Raw genomic sequence first — 17836 nt, 5'->3', positions numbered from 1 at the left:
CAAGTGCGTGTAGTGGGGAACAGCAGGAGCCCTGGGCTTCCACAGACTTGAGGAGTCCTAATGAAGTCATTTATTAGCCGAATCATTTTGGATGAATTATTTAGTTAAGCAGTTGTCTCATCTGAAAATGGGGAAAGTAATATTTGTCTCTCATAGGGTTAATGGGAGAATTAATATATTTGAAACCACAAAAGTGCCTGCAACAACACACACACACATTATCTATTATTATTATTATTATTGTTAGGGCACACTGAGTGGAGTGGGGTCCTCAGGGACCTTGACTCTTGTCCAGTCGTCCACTGGCTCACTGGCCTTGGGCTCACTGATAGGATTTATTCTGCAATGTCTTCATCTTTCAAATAGGGCTAATTCTTTCCTCCAGTTGTTCAGCTAGAGCTTTCTTCAAAGTAAAAGTGTGAGGCTCACTTAGGATATCATCATCTGTCGATTTCCTCTTGATTTCATCTGATGAGTGTGTTGGGGAAGATGGAATTAAGTGAAAAGGGGAAGTGTGTCCTCTGAGAGGGTTTCACTGGAAGAGAAAGCACAGCTTAGTGAGAGAACTGGGCACTGGAGAAGAGTCATTTGACTCTTTACGTAGGAAACAGAGAGTATGGGGTGCCTGTTGAGAACCTACACTCAGAATTTCTGGCTCTTGAAAGAAGAGGGACTGGAAAAACCAGATGTTGGGCAGTGTGTGCGTGTGTGTGTGTGTGTGTGTGTGTGTCTGTCTGTCTGTCTGTGTAACCTTTGTAAGTGGTGGTGTTTGTCTTTAGGAGTCCCCAGACCCTTATCTGGAAGGAGGCAGTTCGGAGAAGTGGGTAGCAAGGACAAGAAAAACCAGGTGTCAGGCTGGGTGTGGTGGCTCATGCCTGTAATCCAAGCACTTTGGGAGACTGAGGCGGATGGATCACCTGAGGTCAGGAGTCCAAGACCAGCCTGAGCAACATGATGAAACCCCGTCTCTACTAAAAATAGAAAAATTAGCTGGGTGTGGTGGTGTGCGCCTGTAATCCCAGCTATTTGGGAGGCTGAGGCAGGAGAATCACTTGAACACAGGAGGCAGAGGCTGCAGTGAACCGAGATTGCACCACTGTACTCCACCCTGGGATATAGAACAAGGCTCTGTCTCAAGCAAACAAACAAACAAAAAAACACAACAACAAAAAATCCAGGTGTGTCATTGTCTCTTTGAGTTAAATTTATTGGGAGATAATCTGGATTTATAAAGAAGCATCTGTGTCTCCAGGGCAAATAATTGTTTAAATTTGGAGAAGAGAAGGTGCAAGAATTTGTACTCACTTGGTTGTGCCAGGAGGGGTGCTGCCCCACCGGCCCACAAACCTTTAATGCCCCACTGTGGGAAGTTAAGGACCATATATACCCTTTCCCCTCTGTTACTTCTTTGACCCAGAAACTTTCCTGGGGGCTCCTGGGCTTTCTGCCTTGTCCTGGGACCCTTTTGTCTCCCTGGGGTCTGGCACCTGTGGCAGGAAGAGAATCAGAGCTGGTGAACAGTGTGCTCTTCATCTGGGATGACTTCCTTTTTCTTTGTCTCATTCTGCCTTGCGACTCTGATTTGTAAAAATTCTTAAGGAGACACTGATGATTTAAACTGATGTTGCAGACGTGTTTTAATGTGGAAAGGAGGGACAGACTCTTTGTGTTTAGAAAGCACTTGTTCATCTATTTCTGTGATTTTTTCCAACTTTTTTCTTTCTTTGGTGACAGGAGGACTCTTTCTTAAAATGAAATCTTTATTCAATCCTAGTATATAAAGCAGATAAAAGTAAAGCTCTGCAGATTGAAGAGGGGGTGAGGCTCAGGATGGCTATATCCCCCCATTGGCTCCCCACTCCCTGAGTACCCTGAGTGGGGTTTCTGAGGCACATGTGAAGTATCCTGGGTTTCCACAAATCTGCACTGGAAAGCCAGGCCCCTCCTTAATTGATGAGAAAGGCCTAATGGAAACAGTAGTTGTCCCCAAAGGGCCACAGCTCCTCTCTCTCAGCCCAGGATGCTTTCTGCAGGGTTGGGCTGCTTAGCTTCTGGGCCCCAGCTGCTCTCAGTGACAGGCTGCCCTGAGCAGCGTGCAGTGCGATAAGAAGGGCTTAGGAGAGATGACTTAAGCTTGAGCCCTGTTTCGGCAAATCAGTAGCTGGGAGACCTTGAATAACTTATACCTTCTCTGACCTGCACGTTCTCAACTACATACTGCAGATGGGATTCATTGACATGGTGTACACAAAGCAGCTAGTGTCTTGTGGCCACCTAGCACCTACTAGGGGCTCTATGGGTTGCAGATATTTTTATAAATTATATGAACTAACGAAGAGAGGAACCTGTGGTCAGATAGACTAACAATGATAGAGAAGGCAGTTGAGACAAAGACACAGCCCTGAGCGACAGGAATTGCAGTTCAGTTGCTTGAGGTTGCATTCTGGGCCCCTGAACTCTTTCTACTTTCTGTCCAGAGAGGAGGTCATAGCTCTGGCTGTCCTTTCTGGATTTGTGGGCACACTTGAGGGGTAGGGTCGGGGGAAATAGATCCCAGGTTGGAGTTGTGTTGCCTAAGTCATTGGTGATATCTCTCATCTCCTGGGGCGAGAGGCATCTGGAGGTTGGGGAGGGGAGGAAGTGGATGGCTGGGCTTGTGGTTTACTTGTATGTTTTTTATTGTGGCTGATATTGCAGCTCCTATAATGTTCCTATTACCACATACATTGATTCTTTGATAAAGATGCTGAAGTTCTCTTCTTGGCTCAGTCATGTGGGCTGAAGATAAGAGCATTGTGTGCTTTCCTTGCCCTTGGATTCTGATGCCTCTAGATCTGCAAGACAGCGCATGTGTGTCAGAGGGGCAGGAGCCCTTGCCCTGGGATTGGTTGAGCTTGCTCTGTAGGGAAGTCTGCTGGTAGCTGCAGTTTCATGTGACTCCAGATAACATGCGACGATGGCCTCTTCCTTGAATTTTCTGATCTGGACCAAACTTTGTTGTTGTTATTTTGTATTTTTGGAAGTGGCATGCTACAGTGGGAAAAACTCTGCATGGGAAAATGGAAATCCAGAAACCTGGGTTCTATTCCTTTCTGTGTCAGTAACTCATTATTTCATCTTGGGCCTTGGTTTGCCCCTGGTTTCTGTCCAGACCTCCTCTTTGAACAGAAAGTAAAAAGAATTTAGGGCCCCAGAATGCAACCTCAACGTTTTCCCTTTTCTAAATGAGGGGATTTGATGGTAAAATCTTTAACATTGCATTCAGCTCTGAAAGTCCTGTATCTAAAGATACTCATATCCAGGTCAAAGCTATACAGAAGTTGACTTGGCTAGATCTTATATATGGTTGCTTTCTTAAGTTCTTACTGTGTGCTCTACATTCCATAGGGAACTTTAAAATATTATATTGAATTCTCACAGCATCCCTGGCAGGTAGCATATATTTTTTATAGAAGGAGGAGGCAGGGAAGGGAGGTGGATTTTGCAGGGATTCTCTCTGTTGCAGTAAAACCAAAGAGTACGTTTTGGCAGTGCTGGTAGGCATGCAGTCACATCGCATGTGACAGGCAGATTCAGGCAGTTGATACCAACTTCAGCTTTCTATGTGCCCCGCCCTGTGTCAGGTGTGCAGGAGCTACTAGTAGCACTTATGAGATAATATCCCTGACCTCAAGTTGGTTAAAATTGAGCTTGAAGTTGAGATGGCAACTCATAAAACTATTTGTTAAACATGAAGTGGGGCAAGTTTGGTGGGAGAAATGGAACCTGAGCTGGACCTTGAGAGTTGGATTTGGATAGCAGAGGAGTATATGAATATTGGTTGTGGTTGGGAATAAGGGGACATAGTGCTAATATGACTATTGGTGGTGGTTAAGAATGAGAGGGCATGGTATTAAGAAAGCCCAGGAGCAGGAAGCAATGGGATGTGTGCAGAAGACAGTGAGGAGATCAAATTGATGAACAGAAGGTGCCTGGGGGAGAAGAGTGGGAATATAGCTAAACGCATAAATACGGTCAGCTTCCGGAGGGTTGTGACAGACAGGCTGAGGACTTTTGCACAGTAATTAATAGGGAACCATCATGTATTGGGAAACAGGGATGAATGGGATTGGACCGGAGAGATAATGGAGGTGGGGATGGGCAGGAGGCTGTTGCAGTGGTATAGGGTCTGCTACTCAAGTAAGGTCTAAAAATACTCTATTATTCCTATTATATAGATGAGGAGATTGAGGCTCAGAGGTGTGTTACATGTGTGTAACTTTAAGGGGAGGTAGCAGTGTGGTTTTGTTACATGGCTATATTGCATAGTAGTGAGGTCTGGGCTTTTAGTGTATCCATCATCCAAATATTATACATTGTATCCATTAAGTAATTTCTTGTCATCTACTCCCCTGCCATATCTATCTGTCTGTCTGCCTCTATCTATCTATCTATCTATCTATCTATCTATCTATCTATCTATCTATCATATTTCTTTATCCAATCATCCATTGACGGATACTTAGGTTGATTCCATATTTTTGAGGTTCAGAGGGGTTAAACCATCTGTTTAATGTTCAGTCAGTAGCATGCGATGGACTGTGGTATAGAGCCCTGACCATTATGTTGCCATGGAGCCGATCTTACTGACTTAGCCTTTAGTTTGAGAACTTCCTGTGGAGGAGGAGAAGGAGGAGGATGAGGATGAGGATGGATGCAGACAGTGATGACTCACAGGGGATTCTGCCCATGTACACCCACATCTTTTCAGCGGGGCAGTGGGGTTAGGCGCTGATATATGCCTGGTATTGTGCTTTCCATGTGTGATCTCTTTCGGTCCTCATAAAGGTCATAAGGTCTGTGGGGGTATTACTACTTACAGGTTAGAAACTCCGAGAGGTTCGGGACTTGACTGAGGCATCCCAGCCAGTAATTGGTAACAGCAGGTTTTGGACCTAGGTTTCCCTTTGCCCGTTTTACAGATTCTCACTGAAGGCCACCAGGCTGCCTGGCTAGATCTGCTCAAAGCCAAGAAGTAGCCATTGTGGATGTGGGGAATCCCTGTACGGACACTAGGGGGTCTTGAGAACTTACGTCATGATGGAGTGATTGGTGTCTACCTCTCGTGCTCCAGGTCACAGTTGTTCCGAGCTTCTGGAAACTTCCTTTAATCCATCCCATGATGGTAGCCTCTTCCTATTTCCTTAACACATGTGTTTGAAGACTGAATTGATGTCTTGTAGGGTATACATGTGTATGTGTGTGTGTGTTTGCGTGTGTGGGGGGAGGGTGTGTGGGTGTACGTGTGGAGGGAATGTGTGGGAGTGTGGGTTGTAGGTGTGGGTGTGTGTGTGTGGGAGCTTGTAGATGTGTGTGGGAGGGTTATGAGTGTGTGTGAGTGTGGGTGTGGGTGTATGTGTGGAGTGTGTGTGTGTAGGGTGTGTGTGTATGTGGAATGGGTGTGGGTGTGTGTGTGGAGTGTGTGTAGGGTGTGTATGTGGAATGGGTGTGGGTGTATGTGTGGAGTGTGTGTAGGGTGTGTTGTATGGAATGGGTGTGGGTGTATGTGTGGAGTGTATGTGTGTAGCATGTGTGTATAGGGTATGTGTGTAAGGGGTGTGTGTGTGTACTGTGTATGAAGGGTATATGAAAGGGTATGGGTGTATGTGTGGAATGTACGTGTATAGGGTGTGTGTATGTGGAGTGTATGTGGGTGAGTATATGTGTGGAGTGTATGTGTGTAGGGTATGTGTTCATGTGTAGGGTGTGTGTATGTGGAGTGTGGGTGGGCGGGTGTATGCATGGAGTGTGTGTATGTATAGGGTGTGTGTGTGTGGGGAGTGTGTGTATCGGTATACTTGAGGTCTGTCCCCTCAGTCATTCTCTAGATGATTCTGAAGAAAGGATACTCCCCAAAAAGCTTATTAACTCACTCTCCTAGAGGAAGACTGGGTTACATTGAACTTCGTGGGAGCTGGAACTCTCTAGAGGTTGCTGAGGGGCCTGAGAGTTGGTGATACTTGATGAAGGGAACATTTTGTCTCAAACTTTAGAAACTGATGGTGAATCCTGGCTGCCAGTCTCTGTGGAAGCTAGTTATTTATTCAGCTAAAATTGGTTAAATTTCTATTATATGCCTGGTGCAGGGTGAGGACTCAGGAAATGTGGAATAAATGAATTAATGACAAGTACAGTGCTCAGTTTTAATTGCAAGTGACAAAACCCAAGTCTGGCCAAATGAACTTAAAAAGACATGTTAGGAGGATACTGTTGAACTCATTGAAAGAAGACTAGGGAAGTTCTGTAGAACCTGCCCAAAGCCAAGGGATGTTGTAGGAAGCATGGGAACAAGGGCAGCTCTGGGAATTTCACTGACATCTCTGGGGGCGGCCATCGACCGACTCGGGCCCATTCACTTCAGACTCCTGTCACAATTCAGATTCCTCAGGGAGCTTGGGTCATGGTTGATCGCCTCCCCCAAATCATGTGGAGGGCATGAGGGGTTGCTCCACAGACGAAGGTGTTTCAAGCAGACACAGACACACATATAAGTATCCACTCTGGCTGGGTGCAGTGGCTCACAGCTATAATCCCAGCACTTTGGGAAGCTGAGGCGGGTGGATTACTTGAGACCAGGATTTTGAGACCAGCTTGGGGAACTTAGTGAGACCCCCGTCCCTACAAAAAAATAAAAAACTTTAGCCGGGCTTGGTGGTGCATGCCTGCAGTCCTAGCTATTTGGGAGGCTGAGGCAGGAGGATCACTTGGGCCCAGGAAGTTGAAGGTGGGGTGAGCTGTAATTGCGCCACTGCATTCCAGCCTGGGCAGCAGAGTGAGTCCTCCTCCATAAACTTGCCCCTCCCCCACCCACACGGAAAACCCCAAAGTATCTACTGTAACAGAATCTCCAGGAGTTTGTAGTTGGTGTGGAAAGACAGGTGAGTAAAGGGGTGAGTAAAGGGCTGTGATGGTTGGTGTCGAAAGTTTGTGCAAAGTGCCGTGGGAGCTTAGGGAGGTTTTAACTTTTGCATGCGGGAGCCATGCCCAGGTCAGGCATAGAGAGGTTGTCTGAGCTGAATTTTAAGGGCTAGGGAAATTTTGGTCAGTTGGACCAATGCCTTTCAGGAGGACACCTCGTGTGATAGAGTGATCTAAAAGAATGGTGTGTCCAGGAAATGGTGTGTCCGAGTGCTTGCTTTGTCTAGAGTGTGCATCATAGAAGGAGAAGTATGAGTGGAGCTGGATCTTAAAGGGCCCCAAGTGCTCTGTTAGGCGCTGGGACTTCAAATTCTAGGAGTTGAGCTGTCATTGGATGATGTTACGTAGCAGAGGCACATGGTCAGTTCTGAATTTCGGGAAGATGATCGGGGAGGTGGTAGCAGTGCCCTCAAATTCAACTCCCTTGAATGTGGCTATTAAGCTGGGAATGCTGATTGTTGCAGACCAGCCAGAGAATGAGATGCTGGGGGAGCCGATCAAGAGACTCTTCACATGGCTGGAGAATCCCAAATAACCATAGGATTTCCCGGTAACAACTTCTGCCGTGGATTCAGGGGGATGGTAGTGGGTGAAGGAGAGAGGCTCCAGGTAGCATTGATTGCCCATGGAGTTCTGAGCGCTTGAGAGTGATATATCTTGGACTTAGAGGGTCAGAGGCTGCTGAAAGTTGTGAAGAAGCAGGTATGGGGGATTCATCTCCTGCCTCACCTCCACCTTTCACAACAGTCAGTTCTCTGTGCTTAGAAATCAGAGATTAATGTGCTGTGCAGCAGCTGTCTGGGAAGAACACTGGAGAGGAATGTAGAAACAGCTCAGGCCCTTATGCTGGGTGGGAATGGAATCACTTCCTTTAGATTACCATTTTGTGAATTTTTACAAAGGAAGTTGAATGAGATTGAGAAAGCTTAGGTCCCCAGAGGTGGCTGGGGGCCGGGGGAGAGCTTCCTCTTTCTTATAAACAGGAGCTTCTGACAGGGAGTGACATAGCATTGTTTCCTTTGTGATAGGTGGTTTCTGAAAACAGGAAAATCTTTACTCCTAACGTGAAGATTGAAAGCTTATGCTTTGTAGGAATTGTGTCTGGAACCTGTTTGAACAGTGTGGAGAAGGGTTTAGCAACCCTGGGGTTCAGATCCAAAAGATGAGTTCGACTCTGTTGCCATGTTTTAGCTGTGTGGTTTTTGCCAAGTTACCTAACCTCCGTAAGTTTTAGGTTCCTCAACTGTAGTGAGTTACAGTAACTACCACCACCACCAACAGCAACAAGACCTAACATGTGTTGAACTTACAGTGTACCAGGCACCATGCAAAAGCGTCTTATATTCATTATCTGTTTTATTCCTTACACAATCCTATGAAGCAGGTAGTCGTGTTATCAGCATTTAACAGATAAGGAAACGTAGGCACAGCAAGATAGGTAACTTGCCAGTTCCTCCCTTTCTCCCCCTCACCCTCTGAAAAAACAAAAACAAAAACAAAACAGCAATTGGTAGAGGTAGGATTTAATTTCAGACGTTGAGACACCAGAGTTTGATATATCATAGAGCTGTTATGAGTTTCAAAGGAAATTATGTGTAAGATGGTTAATACAGCTCCTGGTACTTCATGAGTTTTCAGTAATGTTAGCCATTTATTGTGTTTTTAGTCTCACTCTGCTCTGTTTTGCCTTTTACAGAAGCAGTTGACACAGGATGATGATACTGATGAGGTCGAGATTGCTATCGACAACACGGCTTTTATGGATGAGTTCTTTTCTGAGGTAGGTAATCTTCCTGTATTTTTTTCTAACATAAGGAAACACTACTTCCTTAGTAAGAATAAAAAACCTTAGATTTTTCAGGGTAGCAGAGGAAGGTCACAGTCTTTTGTTAGGGTGGGATGGCCAGACAAAGAAATTAAAATGGCATTCTTTTCAATATTTACTTGAATCTGGATTTTAAAAAATCTTGTTAAGAAAGTCAGCAGAGGGTCAATTATATGTAATTGAAGAGATGCTTTTAAAGTCTTACGCCGTATGACAACATTTTAATGATATCCTTTCTTGCTTTAAGTACATAACAATTACAGAATCAACCATAGGATCACAACCATGAGTATAAAACACTGCATCTTTAGGCTTGTGATTCAGATACATCAAATGTGTAGTTTTGAAAATTTTTGGGCCGGGCATGGTGACTCACGCCTACACCCAGCACTTTGGGAGGCCGAGGCAGGTGGATCACTTGAGGTCAGGAGTTTGGGACCAACCTGGCCAACATGGCGAAACCCTGCCTCTACTAAAAATACAAAAATTAGCCAGGTGCACCTGTAATCCCAGCTACTCGGGAGGCTGAGGCAAGAGAATCACTTGAACCCGGGAGGCAGAGTTTGCAGCGAGCCGAGATCGCATCAGTGCACTCCAGCCTGGGTGACAGAGTGAGACTCTGTCTAAAAAAAAAAAATTGTGGTCCCTCTGACTTAATTCTAGTGGTAACTGAGAAACCAAAACTACCAGTTTTGTAAAAGTTCAACAGGGGCAAAAATGGGTTCATGTCTACAGATCCACGTATTCTGATCTTAAAGGTCCTTGATGGGATGGTGCTATGATAGGTAGGTAGTGGAGGAGAGCTTGTAGAGGCAAGTGGATGAAAACATTGGCTTTGGAGCTGGGTAAACTTTGGCCCAGATCTCAGCCCTGCTTCTGAGAAGCTGTTGATTTCATGAACATTCCTTAACAATCTGTGTTTGGGCTTCCTTACCTGTAATTAGCATTAATAATGTAATTTCCTCTAGGTAGGATCACCTGAGCCCAGGAGTTCGAGGCTGCAGTGAGCTATGATCATGCCACTGCACTGTAGCCTGGGTGACAGAGTGAGACTTTGTCCCCTAAAAAAAAAAAAAAAAGGCCGGGCGCGGTGGCTCAAGCCTGTAATCCCTGCACTTTGGGAGGCCGAGACGGGTGGATCACGAGGTCAGGAGATCGAGACCATCCTGGCTAACACGGTGAAACCCCGTCTCTAATAAAAAATACAAAAAACTAGCCGGGCGAGGTGGCAGGCACCTGTAGTCCCAGCTACTCGGGAGGCTGAGACAGGAGAATGGCATAAACCGGGGAGGCGGAGCTTGCAGTGAGCTGAGATCTGGCCACTGCCCTCCAGCCTGGGCGACGGAACGAGACTCTGTCTCAAAAAAAAAAAAAAAAAAAAAAAAAAAATTCGTGTTTAGGTAAGAAAAGAAAAAAACAATAAACAACAAAAATCTCCATAGAGTTTTATAAGGATTAAGAGGGAGACAGGCCAAGTGCGGTGGCTCACACTTGTAATCCCAGCACTTTGGGAGGCTGAGGTGGGCAGATCACGAGGTCAAGAGTTTGAGACCAGCCTGGCCAACACAGTGAAACCCCGTCTCTTCTAAAAATACAAATATTAGCTGGGTGTGGTGGCAGGCGCCTGTAATCCCAGCTACTCAGGAGGCTGAGTCAGGAGAATCGCTTGAACCTAGGAGGCGGAGGTTGTAGTGAGCCGAGATTGTGCCACTGCACTCCAGCCTGGGTGACAGAGCTAGACTGTCTCAAAAGCAAACAAACAACAACAACAAAAAAACCAAGAGGAATAATGCTTGTAACACAGCATAGCATCTGGCATATATGTGCTTAATGAATGATACTTCAAAAAACAAAAACAAAAAGCTCACTATTGTTGAAGTTTCTGCCACCATACTATGGTTTCTTAGGTGTTTAATTTCCCTGGAAAGAAAACAAGAGGTGTCGTGCTCTTTTTGCAGAGAGAATGTGATGCGTCCCATCCTCTAGACTGTGGATGTGGAAAAGTAGCCCTCCAGTTTTTTTCTGAAAGGAATGGAGTGGGGCTTGACGGTTCGTGCCCATTTATGTGTTAGAGTAATAAACAGGAATTAAGAACAAACTTGAGTGTGTGCTGGCCTGATTGGGAAGTTGGCTGTAAACTCTCCACAGATCCCCACCCTCCTCACAGGCGGGTCCACCAGAGTCATAGTGAGATCAAACAACACTTAGGCTTTGTGTTGTTTCAATGTGTTTCCATGTGTTCCAGTTGTGGATTGTGGAAGGACAATATCCTTTCACTCTGTGGTTGGGGTGGACTTAAGGAGACGTTTGAAGTCTTTCTAGCTTGTCTCAGTCTACCTTGGAGAACCAGATACATTAAAAAACTTCTTCCCTAAGATGCGGAATCTTTTCCAATAACTGGGTTCTCCTTTTTCTTCAGAGCCAGAGGGTCCCCGAGAGGACCTTCTTTGTTAGGTGGGAAAATGGTGGGCTTTGGCCTCTAAAACATGCTTTGAGTCCACTTTTCAAGCATTTCATAGTAGTGTAACCTTGGTCAGGTTGCTTAACCTCTCTGAGCTTTAATGTCCTGCTCTGGAAATTGGGAGTGTTGGTACTTACCTTTCCAGGATGCCATGAGGATCATATGAGAGCGCACGTCTGGGAAGGATTGTCAGACAGAAAAGCACTGGATGGGTGATAGCTACTTCTGAAGAGGCCTTTGAAGATTTAACAAGACCTTCAGGACTGCTTCATTGCTTATTCCTTTCTCTTTGTAATATGTGTGTCTGTCATTTAGGGGAAAACCCCATGAAACTTATTTTGGGTGGAGAAGAGGGACAGCATGGGGAGGTGGAAAGAACGTGATCTTTGAATTAAATTCCGTATCTGCCGCTAACTGTGTGATCTTGGTCACGTTTCTTAACTGTTCTAAGTATCAGTGGGTTTATCTGTAAAATGGGGAGAAAAATATTCATGTCATAGATTTGGTGGAGATTAAAGGAGCTAATGCTCACAAAGTACTTAGCATGGGGTTCGGCAGCGTTACTTTCCTCTTTTCTTGGATCTGATAGAGCACAGAGAGGATAAGCCCCTGGGGGAGAAGTAAGAGGGAGTGGATTAAGTAGGCTCTGGCCCCACCTATCGTGGTCTGGATCTCAGCTCTGCCCATTACCAGTGGTATAATTTTGGAAAAGTTAATTACTCTAAAGCCCAGTTTTCTCTAAAAAGAGAATATTACCTGTTGGTTTTTATGGATATAAAATGAGAAAGGGTATGGGTGCACCTAGCACAGTGCCTGACATCTACTAGATATGTTCAGCAAATTTTAGTTCTCATCATCCTTCTGTCCCCCAATGTACTTGTGAATAAGCAGACCACAAAGTTTATTTTATAGAATGTGGTATAGACATACTCTTGACATTGGGATAAATTATGTTTCAGAGAATAGAAGTTTGGGGAAATGAGAGATTGTCCGCCTCTATGTGACTGGTGAGCGTGCCCACTACACCCTGCAGGTTATATAGTTAAGTCGCTTTCTTGGGAGAGCACTCTTGATAAAACTTACCTTTTGGCCTGGTTCCAGCAGGTCATCCTTGGTTATTTGCTGAGAGCATGAATCACAGCTTGGTCATAGAGTCATTTGCAAGGTGCACATGAAGTCACAGGACCAGGGTTTTCAGAATGTGGTTTTCTCTGTCAGATTCCATTGTATCTTCTCTAGCTTCTTGATCGTTGGAGAAAAAGATTGGCCCTTGGGTTTTCAGGCCACTTTGACTGATCAAGCCAGAGCCTGGTAAATGATAAACCCCACATTTTTGTCTAATTTGCAGTTGTCTATATTTTTCTTGGTCTGTTTGCTCAGTTGGCAGAGAGTCATGTTCAGAGGAAACAGACCTGCCTTTGGAGACAGAAACATTAGGGGTTTATTGTTGTATATTCGTTTATTCATCAAACTTTTTGAGCGCTTACTGTCATCAAGACAGCGTGTTAGGTGCTGGGGATCCAATGTTCTGTGTGACAGGATTCTCGCCCTCTGGTGTTTCCTTATCTGGTAAGGGTGATAGAAATTTTTAAAACATTGTTATGTGGTAAGAAAAGTGTCAGGAAGTTACCATGGGAGCACAGAAGAGGAAGCATTAATTTCTGCCTGGAGAGAGGAAGGTGAGGGGAGATTTCCCTGGTTCTTAACTAGACGTGTCATCAGAATCACCTGGGGAGTTTTTTGACATACACATACCTGATTCTTAGGGACTGGAATGGCTCAGACTTTCGGATTTTTAGGAAGTTCTTCCAGATAATTCTGTCGCCTACTGCAGCTATGCACCACTGCAAAGTGATGGGGAACCTCTGAGGATTTAAACAAGGAAGTGATGGGCTCAGAGTGTGTTTTAGAAAATTCACTCTGATGGCAGTTTGTGGAGGGTGAGAAAGACCTGAAGTGGAAAGACAGGCAAGTCGGCTGGTGGAGCCTAGGGGAAAAAGGATGAGAGCTTTGACCTGAATCTGTGATCCTGAGCAGCAGTGTAGCCTATCATTTGGGATGCTTTTGACTAACGGTGGCTTAAGCAATAAAGATACATAATTATTTTGCACATGAATAAGTTCGGAGTTAGGGTTGGTGCCGTTTAGAGGTTGGCTTGGGGTTCTAGGTCAGCATCGCTATTGGCTTTTCTCTAAGGATTGTGAGAGAGAGAGAATCTGTTCTGATTATCTATTGTTATATCACAACATAGCCCCAAGATTTAGTGGTATAAAACAACTGTTTTGTTTTGCTGACAGATTCTGTGGATTAGGAATTCAAACAGGGCAAAGTGGGTGTGGATTATCTCTGCTCTACAATTTCTGGGGCCTTTATTGGGAAGACTTGAACAACTGCAGGCTAGAATCTTGTAGAGGCTTTTTAAATTTTACTGTCTGGTGCCTTTACTGGGGTGGCTCAAGGGAAAAGCTCAGCAGAGACTGTCAATCAGAGCACCTACACTTGCCTTCTCTCTGTGGCTTGGGCTTCTCATAGCTGGCCCACTTAGGGCTTATTGAACTTGTTAAATAGATGCTCAGGGATGCAAGGCAAGTGTTCCAGCTACAGAAGTTACACAGCTCCTCACTTCTGCCTGGCTCTATTATTAAAGCAGTCACAAGCCTGCCAGATTAAGAGAGCAGTACATAGGTCCCACCTGCCTGTGTTTTGAAACCACCAGAGTCACAACTCTATTTGGCATCACCCTGTGACAGCATTGCAAGCATTAAGAAAGGATGCAGCTAGAAAAGTCCAAAGATCCTTTCATCGGGGGGAAAACTGCCCAGATCCTCCAATCTGACTTCCCTTGTGGCCTCCTGGATAGCACTGGCTCACATGGTGTGGGCCTTCTTAGCTGGAAGGGACACCAGGAAAGTGAGTACTCAGCAAAGGGACAGGATTGCCAGGATCGCCATCAAACACATCATGATATATCCTCTGGGGCTGGCAATGCCACTACCGAAACAAAGTCCGACTTCTGTTAAAAAGAAAAGAAACGGAAGGGGTTAGGGAATGGCTGTTTGTTGGGTCAGTCAAAATGTGTTGTCATGGATAGCAATGTCAGATGCAAAAAGCCTTCTGTGATCAAATATAAACACGTTTGAGAAATGCTTCCTACTCCTTTCTTCTCTTGGAAACTTAAAATGCACATTAACTTATTGAAAGCTCTAAGAAGTCCTGTAATAAACCAGCTTAATTTGGCTATCCTAGCATTTAATTTTTCACAGCAACACTTTCTAACATGGAACTTCTATTAATAAGGATGAAAGTTTTCTTTCTTTTCTTTCCTTTTTTCTTTTGAGATGGAGTTTAGCTCTTGCCACCCAGGCTGGAATGCAATGGTGCAATCTCGGCTCACTGCACCCTCCGCTTCCTGGGTTCAAATGATTCTCCTGCCTCAGCCTCTCAAGTAGCTGGGATTACAGGCACCCACCACAATGCCCAGCTAATTTTTGTATTTTTAGTAGAGACAGGGTTTCACCATGTTGGTCAGGCTGGTCTTGAACTCCTGATCTTAGGTGATCCACCCGCCTTGGCCCCGCAAAATGCTGGGATTATAGGCGTGAGCCACCATGCCCGGCCGAGAGTTTACTTTTTTGAATGCTGTCTTAGTTTGGGCTGCTGTGAGAAAGTACCATAGACTGAATGGCTTATAAAAAATAAGAATGTATTTCTTACAATTCTGGAGGCTGAAAGTCTGAGACTGGGGTTCCAGCATGATTGGATTCTGGTGAGGACCCTCTTCTGTGTTGTGTACTGCCATCTTGCTGTATCTGTATCCTCACATGGCGGAAAGAGCAAGCTAGCTCTTTGGCCTCTGCTTGTAAGTGCACCAAACACAGTCATGGGGGCTCCACCCTCACGACCTAAATGCCTTCCAAAGGTCCCACCTCCAAGTACCATCACACTGGGGATTAGGTGTCAACATATTAATTTTGGGAGAGCACAAACATTCAGTCCATAACAAGTAGGCTTAAAAAACACAGACCATTTGTAGTGACAGAAGAAGCATGCTTGTCTCCTGCAGTTACTTACGTTCATTTATTTATTCAACAAATGTCTACTGAGTGACCCCACACACTTAACAGTGATGAATATCAAGTAGTCTAAGTTGAGCAACACGTGGCCCTAGTGCTGGAGGGGTTCTGAATCAGTTCTGGGAGAAGTAAGGGTGGATAAACTGTGGGCATAGTGCAGCAGAGCCAGGCAGGGTGAGGGGTGGGTGGAACAGTACCTGGCTAGAGGAGGCGTGAGGTGACCAGTCTTGAAGCATAAGGATTTGCTAGGTAGGCTTGATTTTTGTTAGAACTAAGAACCACAAAGTGAATACAACTTGGAAATCCACACATTAAATCTAGCAGGTTGAACACTTTTTAATTCTTTAAGTAGCATATTGGATGACAGTGACCTACCAAGCAAACTGGTAGATTCTGCATTTCTGGGCTCTTCCAATGGGGCAGGCAGGAAGCCCTTGCCAGTCATTTGCCTATTTGCATTCAGGCCCATTCTCTACTGTCCTTCCTCTGCTCTTCTCTGTATTGCAGGGAACTACATTTCCCAGGTTCTCCTACCAATTGCTTTTGGTATATTTGACTAAGGAGAGTGTTATGGACTGAATGTTTATGTCCCCTCAAAATTCATATGCTGAAGTCCAATGTGATGGTATTTGGAGGTAGGGCTTTGGGGAGGTAATTAGGTCATGAGGGCAAACAGTACCCTTACAGAAAGAGATATGAGAAAGATGATCTGTCTCTCAGCCATGTGAAGATACAGGAAGAAGGCAGCTGTCTACAAGCCAGGAAGAGGGTCCTCCTCAGACATCAGATCTGCCAGTGGACTTCCTAGCCTCCTATATCCTGTGTTTAAGCCACCTAGGCTATGTTATTTTTCTTACAGGAACCTGAACAGATTAAGACAGTGAGGTGCTAGCAGAAGACTTGAGGAGGGAAGAGACTATGGTTTTCCTCCTTTCTCTCTCCACCTCAGATATGCCTTCTTCATGGTCTCAGCTCTTTCTCAGTAGACCCTGCCTCCGTGGTCCCAGTTCTGCTGGTCAACTCCACCATGGTCTGGCCCCCATCAGATAGCTCTGGCTTCAGGCTCTGGTGACCCTACCTTCCTTCTCTTTCCCTTTGACCTGCTGTTGCTAATTTTCAGAGTGCCCCAGCAGACTTCTCTTTGGCTTCTTGACCCTTCCATCCCTGCATAAACAATCGCTTTATTATAGTACTTTGATTAAAATAACTAGATAGGTTTTCACTTTCCGGACTAAATTTTGAGTGATGCAAAGCCCCAACACGCTTAATTTACTTGAGATTATTGTCTCAGAATACTTGTTTTCATTGGTCAGTATAACTCTGAGATCATACTTTTCTTTTCATTCATAAAAGGAGAATTGAAACACTAGTCCTGGTCTTGATAAAACGCCTTTGGGACTCAACTTCCATTGCTTGGTTGACCGAGGTGGCCTTTTCCCTCCCTTTTCATCAACATTTGTTTTCTAAAGCAAAGAAGCAAACAAATTAAAGAGGACTTGACTGAGCAGCTCCACTATGAAGACTGTTTGGGATTCTGTCATTTTGAAGGGAAAGTAAAGGTGTATAAATTGTGAAAAGGAGGGATCATTTGACAGTTACAATCACATTACTCTTGTCACCTCGGAATAAGTTTTCAATATGTAAATATGCAGCAATTAATGCTCAACTAGAGGTACAAGGTACCTGGGAGTTTAGGAGAGGCCGAGACTTAATTCTTAGGGAGAATAAACAAAGCTTGTTTGCTTAGCCTTCCATCTTACCCCATGTAAGCTGCCAGTTCCACAAAGTAGTACTTTCTCTGCTTTTCCTTGTTTAATTAGATTCCATGGGCTAATTAGGTCCAGAGGGAAGAGGCCATCCATATCTCGAAAATAATCCCTTCCTTTTAGTTAGATTATGGTTGTTAGTATAATATGGTAATTATATTTGGCCACGCCCAGCATGAAGAGTGGTTGACTTGGGTGTTGACCTTAGATTTCCTTGGGTGGCTACTGATGAGGTCAGACTGTTTTGTTAAGACTTTTTTACAGGATTGCTATAAGGATTAAATGAGACATGCCTGTAAAGGCACGGCATAGTACCTGGCATATGATAAATGTGCAGTAATTGCTGGCATTTTTGTGTTTATCATTGTCATCACCTAACATTTACTGAGTATGTACTTTATGTTAACATTTGGCATGTGTTGTCTAATTTAATCTTCACAGAAACTCTAAAGTGGGAATTGTGATAATTCTCATTTCACAGACGAGAGAACTGGTGCTTAGGGATGCTTATGGTGTGTGTTCAAGGTCATACAACTGCTAAGAGAGATGGAGCAGAAACTTGAACCCATGATCTGTTGGATCTTAATTCCTTAAATCCTATATTATCTGGATTCCCATATTACTAACAAAGCATTGAAAAGTACATTTTAGGCCGGGCGCGGTGGCTCAAGCCTGTAATCCCAGCACTTTGGGAGGCCGAGACGGGCGGATCACGAGGTCAGGAGATCGAGACCATCCTGGCTAACATGGTGAA

At 44.7% G+C, this 17836-nt stretch overlaps 1 protein-coding gene across 3 annotated transcripts in view; it reads left to right on the top strand.

Moving 5' to 3' along the window:
- STX3 (syntaxin 3) overlaps window positions 1-17836 on the top strand; it is a 51372-nt gene that overhangs the window by 9955 nt on the left and 23581 nt on the right. For all 3 annotated transcript variants that reach the window (XM_025355660.1, XM_025355658.1, XM_025355659.1), the window contains exon 2: window positions 8654-8737. In XM_025355660.1, coding sequence (XP_025211445.1) covers window positions 8654-8737 — 84 coding nt within the window. The remainder of the gene's footprint in view (window positions 1-8653; window positions 8738-17836) is intronic.

The sequence above is a fragment of the Theropithecus gelada genome, chromosome 14, assembly GCF_003255815.1.
Source record: "Theropithecus gelada isolate Dixy chromosome 14, Tgel_1.0, whole genome shotgun sequence".
NCBI lineage: Eukaryota > Metazoa > Chordata > Mammalia > Primates > Cercopithecidae > Theropithecus > Theropithecus gelada.
Note: the sequence above shows the minus strand (reverse complement) of the source record. Positions and strands in the feature narration are given on the sequence as shown.